At 47.6% G+C, this 20,242-nt stretch overlaps 1 protein-coding gene across 1 annotated transcript in view; it reads left to right on the top strand.

Annotated features, from left to right (window-relative positions):
- Nucleotides 1-19,917, top strand: part of LOC119456937 (ATP-binding cassette sub-family A member 2-like) — a 37,940-nt gene extending 18,023 nt beyond the window's left edge. The window contains exons 10-17 of the mRNA XM_037718756.2: nt 1,589-2,149; nt 5,982-6,549; nt 7,022-7,150; nt 8,519-8,858; nt 9,508-9,763; nt 13,298-13,650; nt 15,643-15,994; nt 19,637-19,917. Coding sequence (XP_037574684.1) covers nt 1,589-2,149; nt 5,982-6,549; nt 7,022-7,150; nt 8,519-8,858; nt 9,508-9,763; nt 13,298-13,650; nt 15,643-15,994; nt 19,637-19,870 — 2,793 coding nt within the window. The 3' untranslated portion in view covers nt 19,871-19,917. The remainder of the gene's footprint in view (nt 1-1,588; nt 2,150-5,981; nt 6,550-7,021; nt 7,151-8,518; nt 8,859-9,507; nt 9,764-13,297; nt 13,651-15,642; nt 15,995-19,636) is intronic.
- The last annotated feature ends 325 nt before the right edge of the window (nt 19,918-20,242 follow it).

Genomic DNA, 20,242 nt, shown 5'->3' with positions numbered 1-20,242 from the left:
ACTAATGCGCTAGCATTGTATCGCTAACCTCCTCCTTTGGAGGTTAGCGATATAACACTAGCGGATTAGTGTACTTTTTGGACTTCAACCCTAGACGTCGACAAGAGTGAGTATATTGCTCGTTGCAGTTACAAATGGAGTAGCGCCGCTTCCTGGCATAGTAAGTTATCAACATCTACATCTACGTTATCTACACATGTCTTTGCACATCCACCCTGATGTTTGGATAAGGTGTAATGAGTTCCGAAAGCGCTTACATGTCCACTGAAGCTGTCCAAAGTTTCATGTCGTCAACGCAGTCACCATCTACGATTTCCGCCGAAACAGAGGTTTGCTGAGCGGCACCGGGCTTCGATCATGCACACCCATCGTAAACACTGAGCCAATGGAGGTAACCGAGGCAGCTAAGGCAAGCAATGGATGCGTCACAGCGTAATCGAGCATGGATCAGCGCATACACGGGATCGTGTATGCGCTGTGGCAGCATCGAGCCGATAGGTGGTGCTGTGGGTCCAAGCATTAAGAGGAAGCTGTACCTGAGGAACTCATATCTGAAAACATAGGAACGGAGAAACTTTTTTCTCAATTTCTCGACTTCAACTGCACCAATTTTTATGAGGTTTGCTGCATTTAAACGGAAATGTTAAGCTCTACCGACTGTTACAGGTGAACTTTTTCTTAAGGCAATGCATTTTTTGCAAGAACTATTCCAATTTTCAAAATGGTAAAAGGTGTACGAATCAAGTTTACAACGCTAACACAGCAATAAAGACAGTGTCACAATGCTCCAAGCTGCACCTGCTGACACAGATTTCTAAAATGGACAAAACTGATGTATTATACACAACTCTAAAACAAACACTGTTTTGTGAACACGATTTTCGCAGTACCCTCGTAAACATTGTACCAATTACACGAAAGCAGTAAGCTTCTGTCTGCATTAGATGCTCTTACAGGTGCAGTTGACAGAACTGCGAAATGTCCCTGGTGCAGAGTTACCGCTTTGAAAACCTAGTGCTTGTTCTTCTTTGACTTAGCCTATATCTAGGAATTCGTTCAAACCGTGGTCAGAAATCAAATTTATTCTTGTTATACAGTCGGTGGAACTCCCTTTCTTTCTCAAACGAAGCCAAGTTTATTCTACATTGTTCAACTGCAGTTTTATAATGAGAGTGCTTCTGTGTTTAATGTGTATTTGAAATAGAGAAATAGAAGTTTACCCGAGGTAATGCTTCCTCGTATAACACCATCTTCAGTAAAACAGCGTGCTAATATCCACCAGCTCACAAGGACCTCATCATGCCACTACAGGGTGCAAAGGTCACTAGCTTTGTTTTGGACGATTGGTAAGCTGCGTAGTAATTGGTCTTTAATTAAAATAAATAAAACAAAGTGTAAGGTAGGGAAGAAAAGTACTGCTTATCACACTGCAACTGTCTAGTGCAGTCTTCAGACACCTGAACGGCGTTCTTCAGTGGGAAGGGGTACGGGTGTTAAAATAACAGGAAGAGACGATAGCAAATAGGCTACAGTAAAGAAGAAAATTATTTACGTAATCCGTGCGCACGGCTTACTCTTCATTTTGCAGGTGAACGTGGTCACCATGCAGGACATCTTCACTCGCATGATTCTCGAGCTGGACGTCGCTAACGTCGAGTCCCGCCGCCGCGCGGCATCCGTTTCGCGCCGTTCCGTAGTCAAGTCGCACATGGGCGCCGCCACGGAGATCGAGTACTCGGAACGCGGCATGCTCCTTCCGACTGAGAACGTGGGCGGCGTTTCCCAGGTCGAGGAGTACGAGTCGTCGGTGCAGATCGAGCAGCACATGAAGACCCTGTTCGACCTGAAGGCCGGAAAGCCCACGTTCAAGCAGACACTGATCGCCATGATCGAGAAGCGCCGCAACTACACCTGGCAGACGTTCGCGCTGCCTGTTCTGTGCTGGCTGCTGCCCGCCGCCCTCATGTTCGCCGAGTGCCAGTCGGAGAAGCGCCTCGTCAACCAGCTGGCGGTCAGCTTCGCCGGCGACAGGCTCACCTACGACCTGCCCTCGTTGCACCCTGGGTCGAAAGTGTTCGTTGCGGCCGACCAGGCATCGGAACCGTTCAAGGGGGAGTACCGCCGATTCTTGGACAGGGAGGACACGGAGGTAAGAGAGGCGCTGCGACAACCATAACGTGTTTCACCGTTTCATGTCGATATTGGTGCTTTGAACCAGTATCGAGAGCGATGTGATTGAAGGACATGTTGGAACACTAATTGAACATAAAATTTTGCGTCACTATTTCGCCGATCTGGCCATCCGAACTTGTCCTTCAAGTACTACTGACAGCGCGTTTTCCAACTAACGGAGCACTGATTGGTACTTCTGCGGTTAATAAAATGATAACATTCATGCAACAGAAATTAGCAGCATACGAGTAATAGAAAGCTTTTAATCACTAGAATAATCGTCGCTGCACGGTTTATGATGAGTCTGCCTGGCGCAATATCGTTCCACACTGAGTACCGTCGAAAATAACGATTGATGCTCTTATGGTGCTGCTTTTACCTTCAGTTTATGTAGTCCTGAATACATTCGTATATTTTTCTAGCCTTTAAAGAAATAATTGGGCATAGCTATCATGCAACGTGCTGCTTGTCTCTAATTTGGTCCCAGCGGCGTTAAACCTCCTACCACTGGAGGCTATAGAAGTGATAACGCACATTTGCCTCTTGGAGGGCCTCTTGGAGCACCAACACCGCCTGTACCAGATAACAAGGCCTGCATGCTACGACACGTGACGTCAGTCAGAAAAAAACAAGTTTCGTTACATTTCACTGGGCAAAGCCGGCGATACTTCCTTAACCTTTGTCTTGTCTGAGATGGTTCTGTAGAGCGTTTAGGACTCGTTCCACGCATTGTCGTATTTAATGATTTGCCACAATTCTCACATAATTGAGTGTCTCACGGCGTAGTGACAGGAGCACCAAGCACAACTCAGATCGTGTGGTGAGGTTGTGTAGGTGACAAAAAGACATAGGTACGTTCACTAAAACCTAAATTGCCCAACTTATGCGTTTTGGTTCTTCACTAAAACGTATTTTCTTTCTAGTGTTGAAATTAACCTTTTTTAATTCTCAACCATGGTCCCCCTTTCTGCTCTAAACAGTGAGTGTTCATCGGTGCGCTGTCACCGTACATTGCATCCGCTTAGCAACAGATGCGTTGTTGGATGCCAGCGTCAGTCTTGTGGCAAGGTTGATTGCGTCTTTTGCTACCACATTTTGCCTACGAGCGTGTTTTCCACAAAAGGCAATCGCAATGCCCCATCAAGCACGGACTCCCAAAATTTGGAACTGTTGGGCTGTCATAGTTACAAATTACGGTGGCCCCTCCTTTCCACAAGTTATCGAGAAGGTTCTGTGCTGCTTGCCAGCCACATGTTTTGTAGCGAGAGATACATTGGCCATATTCTCGCCGTTTCGCTGTGGTCGGTGGCCACACCGCGAGTTGAGCCGTTGCCTAGCAACCGCCGCAGCTGGCAGCGTCGTTCGCCGCGCCATCTGGTATGATGTCAGAGGAGGAGCCGGTGAAACCGCGTTGCAACAACAGAGGAGGAGCCGGCGTTGCATCGTATATATAGAAGGGATGGCTCGGTGGAATTCGTTGGCAGATATGGAAAGTGAGTCTGAGAGACTGCAAGAAGCCAGGCTTCGTCGTCGGAACGAAACTAAGAGGAGGCAGCGAGCCGAGGAGACGGAGGAAGAACGAGCCGCACGCCTCGAGAAACATCGTAAGTACGAAGCAGCCAGGCCAGTGGATTCACATGAGGATAGCACCCGAAACGTGTTAAAGTCACTGGACGACAACCCTTTAACCTCCCGCCTCACCGACCATCGGGCCGTCTCTGTGGCAATTGAGAAACAACAAGATGAAGACTTTCAAAATAAATGCGTTGCACTTTAAAAATGTCTAGTCTTTAATGTAACCATAACTTAAGGAGAGGTAACAACCAAACCTAAACACTCAGACGTACGAAGCTAAACGATAAAGGTGTAACCGTAGAGAGAACCAAGCTAAACAATAAGTTTGACCGTGCCTCTCGCTACGCACACCCAGGCATAAATGAGTTAAGCCACAGCCAATTTTTTATTGCGATAGCAATTATATGGACACTTCAACCGGATTTCTGCCGTCGTCGCCGTCGCCGTCACCGTGAGGTTCCCTATAGATAAAATCTTCGCCGCGCGCCGTATGCCCGAGCGGAAGCGTGCGGGGACGCGCGCTATCACGGAGAGCGAACGCACTCAATCACCCACGCGCAAGCAAGGAAGCGGGAAGCCAGCGCCGGAGGGAGCGCGCGGGGGGGGGGCACTTATACTCTGCCAACAACCGCGCTCGTCGCTCGCTCGCCCGCACAGTCTCTTATCTCCACACGGCTCTGACCTTTATGCGCCGTGCATTCGCCGCTCAGTTTCCGTTGAAGCGATAGACCGCACGTACCTTCGCCCGCTGCGCGGCGTATGCGCTCGCTGCCAGCGTTTTGACAGTCGTTGGCTGCAGTCATTCAGTGTGATCTATTCATGTTTGTTTGTGCGCGCTCACACCACGCTTGTTCATTCAGTTAGTAATAGTCGGGCCACATTTTCCAACGCACGCTACACATGCAATGCTGCCCAGATCGGCAGTGCAGCACTACAGGTGTGTCCCTTCGCACGCGCTGCCCACGGTAAGCGCTTCTCATCAACACCACCATTTCACACGCGCCTTCTCGTGGTCATCGAGTCTCTCTTGAAGTCGGTCTACTTACGGCGCAGCACACCTGCTTACTTAATCAGCTCATGTTTACTACAATTCATATTGCTACCAAAGCCGCTCACCTTACTTCGTATGACATTGCTGTGTTGCTATCGCATTCACAGTTTTTTTCGTGATGTTCTCTGCGACAACAAAAGCTGCATGCCGACAGAAGGGGTGCGTCGGCATAACGTTATTCAGGGACGCTTTATCTAAGAAGTCTCGGTAAACTACTGCAAAAAGTGATTTGCTCTAGGCCATAATTTAGTTTTGAAGTGAATGAACAAGCTCCTATATATTGCGTTGCCATGCTGTCCATGATGCTGAACGACAACACATGACGCCATGTGTTTTCGTTTTGATGTTTGTCCCTGTCTCTGTAGCATTATTGAAGATCCCAGTATGACCGACGAACTAGCCCGAATTACCGCCTTGGTCGAAAACAACTGTTTTAGAAAGGCTAAGAACGAACACCTAGGCATAACTGAGTTAAGCCACAGCCATTTTTTTCTTTGTTCCTAGAGTTGGAACATTGGCACTGCCTACAGTGGTTACATGCAAGGGCTCTTTAAAGGTCGAACTGGTCTGGTCTTCACATAGAATAACCACAAGCTTGTCCTGTATAAACCTATTTCGACACTGTGACGGTCTGATCTAGTTCGGCATGGCAACAAACGGGTCCTATGTGAACCCGTTTGCAACCGCTCGACTACTACCTTCCCACCGCGCGTTCCAGTTTACCTCTGGTGGCCTGTGGCTGATACCGTTTTCATGTGGTCATAGCATCCGCACCCTTAAATTTGGAAGTTTGCGAATAAAAACAATGTTTTGAAATGCTTCGCAACTTTCGCACCTGTACTAAATAGAACTCTTAATTATGTATGTTGACATAATAAAACTATTCAAAACCATGGCGCGCGTAGCCAGAATCGTCACGACAATGCGCAAGGACTCCCAAAGATATTTCGGTGCGCGGAAGCTCAGGAGATAGAGGCAGTGGTGCTCAAGGTCTTCACAGCCAATTGGGCTTCAGAGGGTCTACCACACTGCCCACCAACAGTAGGGCAATATTGAATCTGTAGCTTTAGACAAAATTTGTACCATCGATGGTATAATTTTGTCACTTCAGAAAAACGGATGCTCTCTGACGTTGTTAGAGACCCCTCTAATGCCTGCCTTTCGCTAACGCTACCCTCTGAAGGTCGAAGACGTGGCCAGCGTGAAAGGCCTCATGGAGGATTTCAAGAAATCGCCCACTGCCTTCCGTGAATACAAGGTCGGAGCAGAATTCCAGGCGGGTGCTGACAAAGAAACGGCGGGCAAAGCCGTTGCCTGGTTTAACGGCGACTCGTACCACACACAGTCAGCGTCCCTGGCGGCCGTCGGCAGCACGTTGCTCAGGAAGATCTCCGGCGATCGGGACGCCCAGATCATGACCATACTGCGGCCGTTCAAGAAGAATAACGACACCATTGCCTCGCGCAGTGCGGACAACCTTCGCTATGCCGACGAGCTGTCCGCTGTGCTGTCCTCGCGCGTGCTTCGTATGGTCCTGTTACCGGCCACGACCTCGGTTGTAGCGGCCAGCTTTGTCTTATTCCCGATCGAGGACCGCGTCACCAACTCGAAGACCATGCAGCTCATCTCGGGCGTGCACCCGTTCATCTACTGGCTGGGCAACTACATCTGGGACATGGTGCTGTCCCTAGTGGCACTCCTTGTCCTCTTCTTTCCCGTGCTCATCTGCCACTCCGACTTCATGAGCATCGGTGAGCATTGCGTTTTATGCAACTGTTCCACCACAAGCAATTGTTTTTTGTACTCGAGGTGCTATGCATCATGACAAAATCCATGAAATATTGCTGCTCTTCTTTTTCTTTTTTAGACGCGTTTTCTTTTCCCCTGCCTCTGTCTCGATATCGGCTTCCTGATAAAATTTAACGCAACTTATTAGTTCTAGAACATTGACAAATCAGTGTGTGATTTAAAGAACGAAGCATTACTTTACTTTCTTGAAAAGCCACTCACCCCAATCTCCACCTTTGCCGCAGTGCAACTAAGGAAAGTTCTACAAGCCGCGCTCCTTGTACTCATATTCTCACTTTCATCGTTATTGATGCCCACTCGTTTACCTATAAATATGGTGCTACCGCTTCGTCATCCGCGGATAATTCTGAGTAAAACAAAGTTAACTTGCGCGCGTTTGTTATCTAATCCCACGCTGTTATTTCCATTCTCCAGCGATAAGTGTGGTCATGGTGTTCCTCAGCTACGTCCACAGCATACTGGCCCTCACCTACTGGTTCTCGTTCGTCACTGACTCCCTTACCAGCGGCTTCCTAATCGTGAACGCCATCAACGCCCTCTCAGGTAAAGGAAATAATTGTCGCGCCACAAAGAACACAAAAGTCGCGACACATGGGGCTTACTTATTTTGCACATCTATCTGAGCGCACTCGCACGTTGATTTGATACACGAAAACAGTTTAACACCCTCAAAGGTACTAAAATGACAAATTTTGTGTTTGCACCTCCCATTACACCCATTTAGCACCTTTTTTTTACAACACCTCATAAGGGTGTGAACCGGAATATTATCAAACAATAAAAGATTAACACCCACAAGAGTGTTGAAAGAATGGTTTACTTTTTTAATCTAGTCTCGTTGTTGACACCCTTTAAGTACCCTATAAGCGGCACGTCTATTCACATGGAGTTGGGCAGGCCATGTAATGCGTAGGATGGATAACCGGTGGACCATTAGAGTTACAGAATGGATACCAGGAGAAGGGAAGCGCAGTCGAGGACGGCAGAAAACTAGGTGCGGTGATGAAGTTAGGAAATTTTCAGGCGCAAGTTGGAATCAGCTAGCGCAAGACAGGGGTAGTTGGAGATCGCAGGGAGAGGCCTTCGTCCTGCAGTGGACATAAAACATAGGCTGATGATGATGATGAGGCATGTTTATGTGAGTAGCTGCGCTGTCATCCGGTTCGCGGAATTCAATCTACTACCCCTTGCTTCCACGCACGCTGTTGACGTTAGTCACTTCTGATGGACAGCTAACTACACTTGACTTCTCGTACACACACCTGTGAACTTTATGGCGCCACAAGCAAAAGAGAACCTAACAACAGTATGCAACATTCCAATATTATTTTTATTTTTGTGCAGTGTCATTAAACACATGTTCGCAGTCTGTTTACCAAAGTTAAGGCGCCAGGCTACGCCAGAATGCAAGCCGATAAGCGGGTTGCTTGTGCTGTTCTCAATTCTCTAAAGGTTTCCCACACAAAAGAGCGAGTCTATTTGCTTTCCGTTGAACATATTACATAAAACTTCGCCTTGTATCATCTCTAGTGTAAAACTACGTCTATAGACCTTCTACCTATGATTAATCTATAGTCAATGACTTTCGTGAGCAGACTATAAGCCCGATGACACAGGTTTCTAGAATTTGACCAGATAGTCTACAAAGATTACGGGCAATACCCATACGGTGGGCGTCTGATAAAATGGCCAGATAATTCTTTCTCCGTGGCAAAAAGCAAGTTAGCTGGCCTAATTCGCTCCCAGAAATTGTGAAAAATTATGTCGGGCTAAGCAGCTCACTCCACGCCTCACAGCCAGCTTTGAACAGACATGAAGAGCACTTCTCATTTTTCTACAGATAGTGCACCCGTCTATAATCAATTGGTGTGAAATCTCACCTGTCGCATGCTTCCCTCGTGTCCGGCGCAGGAACCGTGAGTACCATGGGCTACCAGTTGGTGATGATCGCGCAAGAGCAGGGCTCCAACAACATGATCTCGCTGACTCAGCCCTGGGACCCTCTGCTGATGAGCCTGTACCTGCTGCCTCCCTTCTCCTACACCTGGGCTATCACCAAAGTTACGCAGAAGGTGATCGAGGATCGCTACTGCCAGGGCTCGACCCAGATGGTGCACGACATCTGCGCCTACCTGTACAATAGCCCCGACGAAGGCGCCGTGCTGCTGACGAACCTGCGCTACTGCTGCGCCACCTTCTACGCCAGTAAAGGCAGGAGCGTCAGCCACCTCAGCCCTTTTGCATTCCACAGGTGAGGCACCGCCATCGGCGCTTTGCTTTATACCCCTAGCAGTAAGTAGAGAACAAATCTTAATAGCGGCTACACGAGAATCCACAATTAAGTCATGCTCGCTTTTTTTTTTTTCGTGTGTGTTTGTGTGTGTACACCTTTCTTTGTTTTTCACGCTAAGTTCTCCCCCTTTCTTTGACTGAGTAGCTTAACTTACGGAGATACTTGTATATAGCAGAACAGAGCCTATTTGCAGCGTCTCGAAAGTTTGTTCAACAGCTGATGGTGGCGGTCTCGTTCGGCAAATCAAATGGCTGTTAGAGTTTAATATACTCTCGAGTTCCAGCTTCCAATATATATATACGACAAACTCTAGTTATATATTTATTCATCTATACCCAACTCGGAATAGTCCGTAAAATAAAAGGTGGGGAAAGCACCCTAAACTTAACCCTTTATTGACGAGTGATAGCACGATAGCAAACTTGCAAAATCCTGAAGTTCATGAGCATGGCATCCGGGATCGTTCAGCTCGACTGCGATCTCGGAGCCTAAGGGATTTCCTGGAAATGTGCATTTGCGGGAAGAAAATACGGATTGATGGCAAGCGTGTACTCAATCGTGATAGGTCACTGTATAAGTAGGAAAAAAAACTCTCTTGGGAACGCAGGGACTCCGTCCTGGTAGAGCTCCTTGTCATGCTTGTGGAAGGATTCGTTCTTCTGGTGCTGCTCGGCTTGTTCGAACACGGGATGCTGCGGCCCTGGTTCCGGTCGAGCGTACAAGCGCCGCCAGCGACACCTCAGCCATTGCGCGAGGGAGTGGCCCAAGAGAAAAAGATGGTAGAGAAGATTGTCGCCGGCAATGACTTCACGAAGCCGGCGCTCATTGTACTCGACATTCGCAAAAACGTCGGCAACCGACAGGTACATGGTTTGCAACATCACCCATCTTACAGATGCCCATTGTCGCCAACAGGCGGCGCAGCATACGTGATGAGCAGAAACCAGCGTGTAACGATTTCACTACGTGAGGATATGTAATATAAACCTTTTTGACACGTCTATACATTTTCGGAGCTAAGTATTTTGTCTCTTCATGTTCGCTTTCATGGCCGTACCATAACAGCCACTGCAGAACTTACTATAGTGCGCGGCCGCACCCACCTTTTTATTTTGTTAGTTACGTACCAAAAAGCTTGCTCAGTAGATTTATGTTATGTCAGTCTCAAGACAATAAAAACAAATGTGTATATTGGCCATCAGCGCTGAAGTATAAGATAGAGGATTCCAATGGTGCCAGTGTAGGTGCAAAGAGTGGTTAATGTCTTCCGCTAGACCCACGCCGAATAGCCACCATACCTGGCTTAGGCAGTGTTCAAACAATATTAGATTGCTCACAGTCTGGGGCGAGACATTGGAGGACTCAAAATAGTACGATATCCTGCCAGGCTAAACAATCCTATAGACACGCTCACCATTGACGCGTTTATATACGCATGACAATCTACGACAACTCTTTCGGCCACACCAGCAATGCATGCTAACGCCTCGCCATGAAATACTTTATCGATACGAGTAGCTTCGCGCCGACCACAAGTGTCGCCATGAAGCGTTTCTCCTCGCTAAACTCTGACAATCACAGTTTTTGGTGCCTACGTGGGAATGGGCAAGGCGTGTTAGCCTTTTAGACGTGTCAGTGACCCGGTAAGGGCCCGCACGATGAGAGTCATTTTGATGTATTCGGTTGGTCGCTCTGATCCCTTCGTTCAAACCTTGTAAATACATTGGCCGCCTAAATCTGAGCAGAAGACGTGAATTCCCAACCGAATTCTTAACTCGATCTGAGAGCTGTGCGCGCTGTGCCGCCGCGGCCGCGGCCACCATGAATATTCAAAACTGACTTCACCGAGTGGCGTCATCCAGCTCCTGCATGCCTGCGTTCCAGGGAAAGTCCCTCGAAAAAAAAAAGTCACAGGCATTCGCGGCACACGCAGCATAGTCACAGCGTAAGCTGGTTGAACGGCGCAAGAGTAGCTCCAATTTCGGCAACATGCACAACAAGTTCTTCGCGGCAAAGTGTCTTCGCCTCGATTTTGATGAGAACGATGTCAACTGTCCGCCCGGCGAGCTGCGGCTTCTAATGCCCTCTGCACAGCAGTCTGCTGAGCCCGATGATGCCTGCTTGTAGCCGCGCACGTAGCTCTACGATTCGCTTCTTCAGCAGTGGTTCGTACCTTGCTAGGAGACGCCATAACGCGTACCGAAGATGTACCCAGACACGTGGCGCACATCTAATATCGGAATAGTGTTGATTGCGCGCCTCGTCTGACTCGCATCGCGTCCTGAATCGCATCTCGTCGCACGTGGCGGTTGCAGGCACGTTAACTATATATGGCGCCACCATACTGGCGGAGGCTTGGGTCGTCGGCGCGCAGCTGCTTATGCGCGCAGGCGCAGAGGCGCAGGGCGCGTATAAATGTAATTTTTCTTTTGCGTGATAGCAAGCGCTTGCGTGGCTCAGTGGTAAAGTATCCGACTCCTACGCAGCGGGCCTGGGCTCGATCCCGGAGGAGAGCTGGTGCTTTTTTTCGCATTTCCGGCGATAGCGGCTACGGGGCGGCGGTGGCATCATCGCGACCAGAAATGGCTATTGGAATGAGCCCATAACAGCTTACGCTGTAAAAAAAAAAAAAAAAAAAGTCGCAGTTTCACTCGAAAGAAGCAGCATCGAATGCGATAGCAAATTAGTAGACAGCTAGACGAAGCAAGGATAGTAGTTTTATCGGCCGTACAACTTGCAAACATTCGCTTACAAACTAAATTAATAAGCATGGTGTCACACGCGCACAAGCAAACATGAACACATCTCATTCGATGACCGCGGAAACTCGCTGTCAGAACGCTGGAGTGAGGAAACGCGGCGGCAGCGGCGAGTGAATTGACCTTCTGCGGCCACTCGCTTCACCGCGAACTAAGCGGTGAAAACACAGCGCATGGTGGACTCTGTCCCCATCGCCGAACGCTTTCAAGATAGGGCCCGCGCCCGGCCGCGCTATACACAGCAGGCGCCAAAGTAGAAAGCCTCCCCACCCCTCCCTCCGACACCCCCGGTGCCTGGCACTCGACAGAAGACAGCGCGCTTCCTCCACGCTTTCACTCACACATACAGCATACGGTGCATACGGCGATGGTGTTATCGCCCTTGTACTTTATACGGAACATCACGGCAACGGCAAGAAATGCGCCTGCAGTGTCCATATAATTGCTATCGCGATAAAACGTTCTATAGTGTAAACGCGACAGTCGACATAGAACTTCTCCGCCGGCGAATTGCAGAAGCAGCAACGCACGCAGTTCTACCCCTGCTGTTAACTGCCATCTTCGAGTCGAGGTGATACAATGATACTTTGCTATCTGCGCGGGATGTTAGTAGCTCACAACCCCATAGGAAAATTCCATGGCCGGCAAAATAAGGCCAGGCCACACTATTGGCATGGTCCGACTGCAATATGTACGCGTGCCGCACGCAAGCTCCAGTCCTCCGAAGCCGCTGATTAGGCATCCCTTCGTCGGCAGTGGAGCACTGGGGCGCGATCTTGTACGCGTTCCAAAATGGAATGGAGGCCGTCCGTTCCATCGAGCCGCACACGATTGGTCAATTTGAACCGTGACGATCAAATTGACCAATCATGTGCGGCTCGATGGAACGGACCGCCTCCGTTCCATTTTGGAACGCGTACAAGATCGCGCCCCTGGTCGCTAGGCGCGGCTGCCAGTGTAACGTGGCCGTCTCTCGGCCAGATCTTGTCTATGCTCCTACTTACCCAAGTTATATCGGCCTGGAGCAGTCGAAGTATAGGAGCCTGGCATTCTTAGGGAACCATACGAACATACTGGGAGAGCTATAAACATCGACCACCCGAACATGCCATCACATTTCAGGACGCTCCAGAGCGCGCGATTGCGATCAACCGAATACGCCTAGTTGAAGATGCGCACTGTTGCAGTGAAGAGAAATGTGTGCCTTCTTTCTTCTTTTTTAGGTCGTCATAATCTCGAAAATGTGAAGTGCAAGTTGGGATGAACATAAGACACATTATTTCCAACTGGAGCCCCACGTACGACTTGTGCTCAATTTAGGTTTTTTACCGAACGTTCTTGAACTACTTTGTCATCTCCATAAAAAAAGAGAGAGAAAATAGTTTTGCTCGCACCTCGTCCGCGCTCAAAATGAAGCAAGTGGAAAAAGGGTCATAAAACAAGGACAACATAGCCGGCGTTTAAGGCGAAAGCTTAAAAATTGGGCTAATTTACAATGAATGTCGATATCGACATTGAATCGAATGAATGTGTGACATGTTTCATTCAAACCTCAATCATGTTTCGGGTTTATTATGTGGAGGAGAAACTCGTTGCTCCACAACGTTCTGCCATGAAACGGATCTGTTGATGCGACAGGTACTGCGAGGGCTGACGTTCCACGTGGAACCCGGCGAGACCTTTGTGGTGCTCGGCCTGCGCGGCTGCGGCAAAACAACGCTTCTGGACATCCTGTCCGGTGTGCAGTCACCCACATCCGGCAGCGCGCTGATCGGCAGCACGCTGCTTAGCGACACGGCCGCGTGGCAGCAGCGCATCGGCTTGTGCCCGCACTACGACGGTGTGCTCGGTCGGCTGACAGTGCGCCAGACGCTGACGTTGTACGCCCGCGTGCGCGGCATGACCGGCGACGCCATCGAAAAGATGCTCGAGCACATGATCCTGCTGCTCAACCTTAGTGCCGTTGCCGACGACACCGTGGACTCGACAAGGTAATGTTCCCTTCAGATAACTGTTACAAACGCCTTGTTTCGGAACGGCAGTCATGATCGGCAACTTTCCGCTATCCTTGACAAGAAGTGTACAATCGTCGCATTGTACCGGTACTAGCGTATGGGGCAGTAACTTGGGGGATAACAAATAATTTTTAAATGTTAAGGACTGCACAACGAACCGTGGAATGAAAAAAAAATAAAAAAGTCACAGTTTCGCCCGAAAGTCGAAGCATCGATTGTGATAGCAAACAGACAGACAGCTATACAAATCAAGCTCGATTAATCATTGCGCCCAATCGTCATCAAACCGAATCATCACATCGAAGAACTCGATGAACCGATCATCGAAGAACCGATCATCATAACACACTCGATGAGCGCGGACACTCGCCGTCAAAACGTCAGTGTGAGGAAGCGCGGCAGCAGCCGCGAGCGAAGTGACCTTCGTGCTGTCCATCGCTTCAACGCAAACTGAGCAGCGAGAACGCAGCATGCCCAAAGTTATGAGCCGTTGAAGCGCCTAGACTCTGCCCTCAACGCAGATCGCTTTCAAGATATGGCACGCGCGGCCGCGGAATTCGCAGTTACTGCAGGAGTACAACACCCCCCCCCCCTCCCTCCCCTCCCCCCCAGAACCTAGCACGCGACGGAAGACAACAGTCTTCCTTCCGGTTTTCCTTCCTTTCTACCGCAAAACGCTCGTATGCTCAGATTTAAGTACACGTTAAGTGCCCCAGGTTGTCAACATATATCTAGAGTCCCCCACTTTGTCGTGCCTAATGAGATCCGGGTTCTGGCACGTAAAACCCATCATTATTTTTAATTAGGAACGTTATCGACGCGAGTCATGTTCCATGCAGAGCGTGAGGTATGCGCCAAAAAGCGTTACAAAGAGCAAATGCCCAAACTTTCATTCCTCTGGCACAAAACGGCACTTCATGTGAAAGATCTCCTGAGTATAATAATTTAATAGCAACGAAGTGCCTTAGAGACGGCTTTTTGTTTAAATCTCTCAAAGCATGGTGCTTTCCTGTTAGAAGAGCTATGTGCGTCCAATGTGTTTCCTTACTGAAAACAAAACTGGGCAGTGCGCTACGTAAAGGTGTTCAAACAATGTTGCATCGCTCAATATGTATGACAAGGCGCTCGGGAATATAAGAAACGAATATGCATCAGAAGTGGGAAGGCCCAACCGGCTAAAGAACGGGTAATTATCTCGTAGACATATTCAGCATTGGTGCTTATATCTCTACACTAGACAAACTACCTCACTGTATATATCGGCAGCAGCGTGACGCAGCTGTCAGATAATACATATACCACCTCGTCCTCATCAACTCCCTGATTCATGGCTTCGTGTCGATGCCATTAAACGTTCTGTATCGCTTATCCTGCCTCCATTCGGAAATTCTCGAAATTAAAATTGTTTACATACGCGGAAACCAGTCAAGTTAAGGACCGGAAATTAGGTGCTTTGTTTGAGTGCTGAATGCGACGCGGCACCTAAGTTGTGATGCATTATCCAAAACACTCTTAAAGTTGTAGTACTTACTAACTTTTGGTTACTGACTGATTGTCACCCTTTTAGTCAACTGGAGTAAGTAGTAACTTTTCTGCTTATGCTGGTACTGCCATTTCAGTACAGAGTTTCGCGTAAACGTATCTTTTTTACTTTGCATATTCTCTTTGTATGTTTATCTGGGTATAATATTTTTTTTCGCGAATTCAGCTACGTGAATCGCTATATTTACCCATTCTTAACGCAATTTTTCTCGTCGTTACCTCACGCACACAAATATGTCGCAATAACGCGACTAGGTGAGCTAGTTGGTAGAATATTTGGGAGCAAACTAACAGCGCTGAAAACGAGCAAAACAAGAAGGCGCACTGTCTTGTGTGTTCCTGTTTTGCTTCGTTTTTAGCGTTGTTTGCTTACAAAAGAAAGACGTCACCCAGGGCTGTCTTTCTCTGCTCTCCTTTGAACTACAGCGCAGTGACTCGCCGCAAGCTTGCCGTGGCCATAGCCATCGTTGGCCTTCCTCCAGTAGTGCTCATGAGCGACCCTGCCACGGGACTTGACACCATGTCCAAGCGAAAGATCTACCGCTCCATCCAGATCATGCGGCAGATGGTCAAGTCAGCGATCATGATCGTTACCCAAAGTGTGTCGGACTGCCTGATCATCTCGGACCGTATGGCCATCATGCTGAACGGCCAGTTCCAGTGCCTAGGCAGCATCAGTGAACTTCGGAAGCGGTACTGTCGTGGGTCCATGATTCTCGTCAAGCTGAAGCCGGCAACGCTCCAAAACACCGCAGCCATTAACAACATACATAAACAGGTTAGTGCAAGATTGCTGAACAAGCCTCGGCCTCGGTATTAGACTTGCCGCCCGCTTATGTCTTAGGGAGAGGCCTTCGTCCTGCAGTGGACATATAATGGCTGATGATAATGATGATGTCTGAGGTCATCTGGGACAGCAACTCAGCTCGTCGGATATCACTTGCAGGAAGTTTTACAATGCTTTGTAACAGTGTTTGAGAAGGAACTTGCACAATTATCGGTAGTAGTTTATCTTGCGAAAGAAGCGCCAGCTTTGTCCATGCCGATCGTATATATATTTGCACACCTTACTTTCCGGTAATACCATGCATGCGCTAGAATCCTTACTTTCAAGCCTCAATAGTGCGCATCCTACAAAGACAGGACGACAATGCCCTTTAAAGTTATTCGCGTTGGGAAAGGCCTCGATATCAAATCTTCGACGTCATGAGTGACCATCTCGGATGGAGCAGACATGCTAAACAAAGTTTATGTGAAGTGCCATTACAGCATACTTTAATAGTGATTCAGAGGAAAGCCAGACGCCGCAGTCGTTTAGTCATCGTAGGATGTTGGATCAATAGCCAAAAACGATTACATGGCCAATAAAGCATACATTTATTGACCCATCAACTGCTTCGTCAGTCGCGCTAAACAACATATATGGCGTCGTGTGCGTGGAGATGAGCAAGTGACACAATGCTTACGCATGCTTAGACAACTCCAGTGGAGTTTCTGCATAATTTTTATTGTTCAATCCAGTCGCGTGCTAGACTTGCGACGGTTTTTGCGGCCGCTAGTATTCTTCGATCACAATTGATTCATTATATAGCGTAAGTTCATTTCATAAATTAATAAGGACATGTTATATCATTCATGTCATTAAATCTTGATATATAGCCAGCGCCCCAAGACATGAGATTATTCATATCCTAAATAACTAATTTTGCCTTTAGTGTCCTACCATAGAATAATTATAAAATTACGAATTGATATAACAAGCCACAGGGACATGTGGAGCCTGAATGTCCGCTTGGATAAGCCCGTCCACTGCCCATAATTGCCATTCTCGCTTAGCCGCCATACTGGCTGGGCGCGCAAGCGCTGGAGCTAAAAATAAATTTTGGGCTTTTTTTTTACGCGCCAGAACCACGATATGATTATCAGGCATGTCGAAGTGGTGGACTTTGTATTAATTTTGGTAGCCACTTGGGGTTCATTACCGAGCGCCCAATGCACGGTACACGGTCATTATTGCATTTTGCCCAAACAAAATGCGGTCGCCGTAGCCGGGATTCAATCCCGCGACCCCTGTCTTAGCAGAGCAACGCCGAAGCCACTACGCCACCACGGCAGGTAGCACTAGAGCTAGGTTTACCTGGAGCAATCTTCGCCCAAAATTGTTCTTCGTGGTGGCCGCCTCCGAAAGTTGGTACCATGTCTCCATCCTGATCCACAACAGCAAAAAAGATGTAATTCTTGCAGCGATGTTGTTAGTGCGACTAGAAGAGGTCAAAAACATTATGAGCAAGTTTCTTAGACGTATTACATGCTTTGATGTTTCGCGAAACTTTCAAGTTCGAGGCTTAATTAGAAGCGTTACAAATAAGGTGTCCCCGGTGCCCTTGGTGAAATAAACAAGTCACCTTTTTTTATATTTGGCGATAACAATGGGCGTGTTCTGGGTAATATAAATTTCAAAGTGGGTGGGTTAATTGCATCCTCTACAATAAATTACGTATGCAAGCACTCCAGAGCATTATGAGTGGCGCAGAAGTTAGCCCGTTTTTGTGGCAACACTACTGTTGCTACCGATGTCGATTTATCGAAAATGGGGGTAAATTGGGAACACTTGGCATGGAGCAAATGTTAGAAATTTTCATAAGACCGTTATCAGCTATATTTCTCAATATCCTGAGAGAACACTAGGTTACGGCAAGTATTTTGACGGAAATTGGGGTCATGTTAACAGTAATGTATGACGAGATTTTAACGTTCCTGGTCTAATTAGAAGCATTGCAAACAATAAGAAACATTCAATATTTTTTTCTGTTTTTATGGGCTTTTCGAGGTTCGTAGTAGATTTTCCCGGAGTTATCGGTGAACTATATAGGGCTGTTTGTTTAAATTTTTTAATTATGGACATGTCATAATTAATCTGCAGACGAAGTTCCTTGTACGTGGGTTGATTAAGGTGCTAGCTTTCAAGTACGCATGCAAGTGATCCGGAGCGTTAGAACTAACAACGCATAATTTAGCCCACGTCCATGGGAGAACTATGTATGGGAGAATGGTACCGAGATAAAATTTAGCGAAAATAGGGCGAGCATTAAGGCTAGTATTCTTTCGAAGTAAAATGCATGCGGATCAATTACTGTCTTTGTAAAAACTTCCTTAACAAGTACTCGAAAGTACTCGAAAGTAGTACTCGAAAGTACTCGAAAGCAAGGTTTCAAACAGGCTAGTCACTAGCAGCTTGGACTTGGTGGTGCATCACGTCGGAGCAATGGCGCACACTGGAAACTAGCGCTTGTGTTGTCTTACCTCCTTCACAAGTTTGCAGTGTTGCTCCGAAAAGGCTAGTCATATGTGGGCAATGTTTTCAAGTATGTGGTTTAATTACAGGCAGCTCAAATTATTGCAACGGCTCGAAAAAAAAAAACAGCTTCGCTGGAAATTGCGCTGTGAATAAAAGAAAAAGGCCGCGTTAGTTACTAACCGAAAGCTAGCAACTTCTCATCTTAAAGTTGACTAAGAACTTGGTAACCTGTGGTAGTTAGGTCGCCTGTCGTAGCATTTGCCATCCAAAGAAGTTGGCACAAGACTAGAGCAGGTAGCACAATTTTACAAATAACTTAATAACCGTTAGTAGGTAGTAAGTGACATTTACCACCCAAAAGAAATCGGGTGGTAAATGGGTTGGTTTGGTTTATGAGCGCCACTTCCACGGGCCAAAAATAATTAAGGCGCTCCTATTTTAGAAGCATCAACAGGTAGAACAAAGAAAAAAAATGACAGAAGACGAGAACCGCAATGCCATGCTGTTTAGTGATATGGCACCATCAAACAATGACGTTACTTGTCAGAAACATTAAGCTTCGGTTAACTGCAGAGAAAGTAATAAACGATAAATAGTGACAACGCTTCACACAATACAAAGAATGGAATGCTACACAACATATTTTTAGTATGACCCTTAGTGAGCATGCGGTGAGCACCTATGTATTTGGATGATCAAATGAAGTTACGAGCATAAATTTACGCAAAGTATAATCAGCACATATGCGCGCCACGAGGTAGCACGTTACTATTATTTTGAATTTTTACTAGCGTTCACTAAACGCGACAAACACGTAACTGTTAATCGACATTTACGAAGCCTGAATTAGTGAAGGCCGTTCTTGCTAAGTCTGAATTCTCGAAATGGCTAGTTATTAAAAGATAGTAAACGCTGATTAAGGAACATTTTTACTTCTTTATTTTGGAACCTGTGTCTGCATTGTCAGTAGCCATTTATGGTACATATAGTACGCTGTGCCATGAGACGGCAAGATGAAGCGCAGCTTCGGTCAACCTCTGCTTTCAGTTGCTCACAACAAAAGGAAACCATCATGCTGTTTTCCACGCCACTGCCATTGACCTTCAGTGTATCGCTGCGCAGGTGCAGTCAGCATTCCCAGGTGCGGTGCATACAGGCCAGCTATCAATGGCGCTGGAGTACTCGACCGATTTGAAGATGCCGTGGAGCAAAGCCGTAATAACCGCCTACAACCTGAGGCAGCATCTAAGCGAGTACGCGAAAGACGTCCTCCTGACCGACATCACGATGGAGCACGTGCTACTCAGGATGGCCAAGTACGAGGACATCAGAGCAGTGACCGCCGCCGTCGCCTGAGCAGCAATAAAGTGGGCCCGTGGCCAACTGGCGCCACTTTGCCGGCGCGGAAGCATTCTTGTCTATGGGTCGTGTTCAGAAAGAACTTCGCACACTGCGGTCGTTCGTCGGTGATGTTGGTTGATGGGGTTGAACTTCTAAACCGACAAAGGAGGTGTCAAGGACACTGTAGTGGTAGGCTCCAGGTTTTTTAGATCACTTGAGGTTGAGATGCAGCCCATGGGCTGCATCTCAACCTCAAGTGATCTAAGTTATAGAAAAATTTCAGTTTCTGCAGTCAGCCTCCATGATTGGTCAAACATTTTCGGGCCACTCCCAACTTCACCTGTCCGTCACGCGACGTCACGAAAACTGCGATAGCTCCCCATCTGA

Source organism: Dermacentor silvarum, chromosome 6 (genome assembly GCF_013339745.2).
Source record: "Dermacentor silvarum isolate Dsil-2018 chromosome 6, BIME_Dsil_1.4, whole genome shotgun sequence".
Taxonomy (NCBI): Eukaryota; Metazoa; Arthropoda; class Arachnida; order Ixodida; family Ixodidae; genus Dermacentor; species Dermacentor silvarum.
This window is presented reverse-complemented; position numbering and strand designations above follow the sequence as displayed.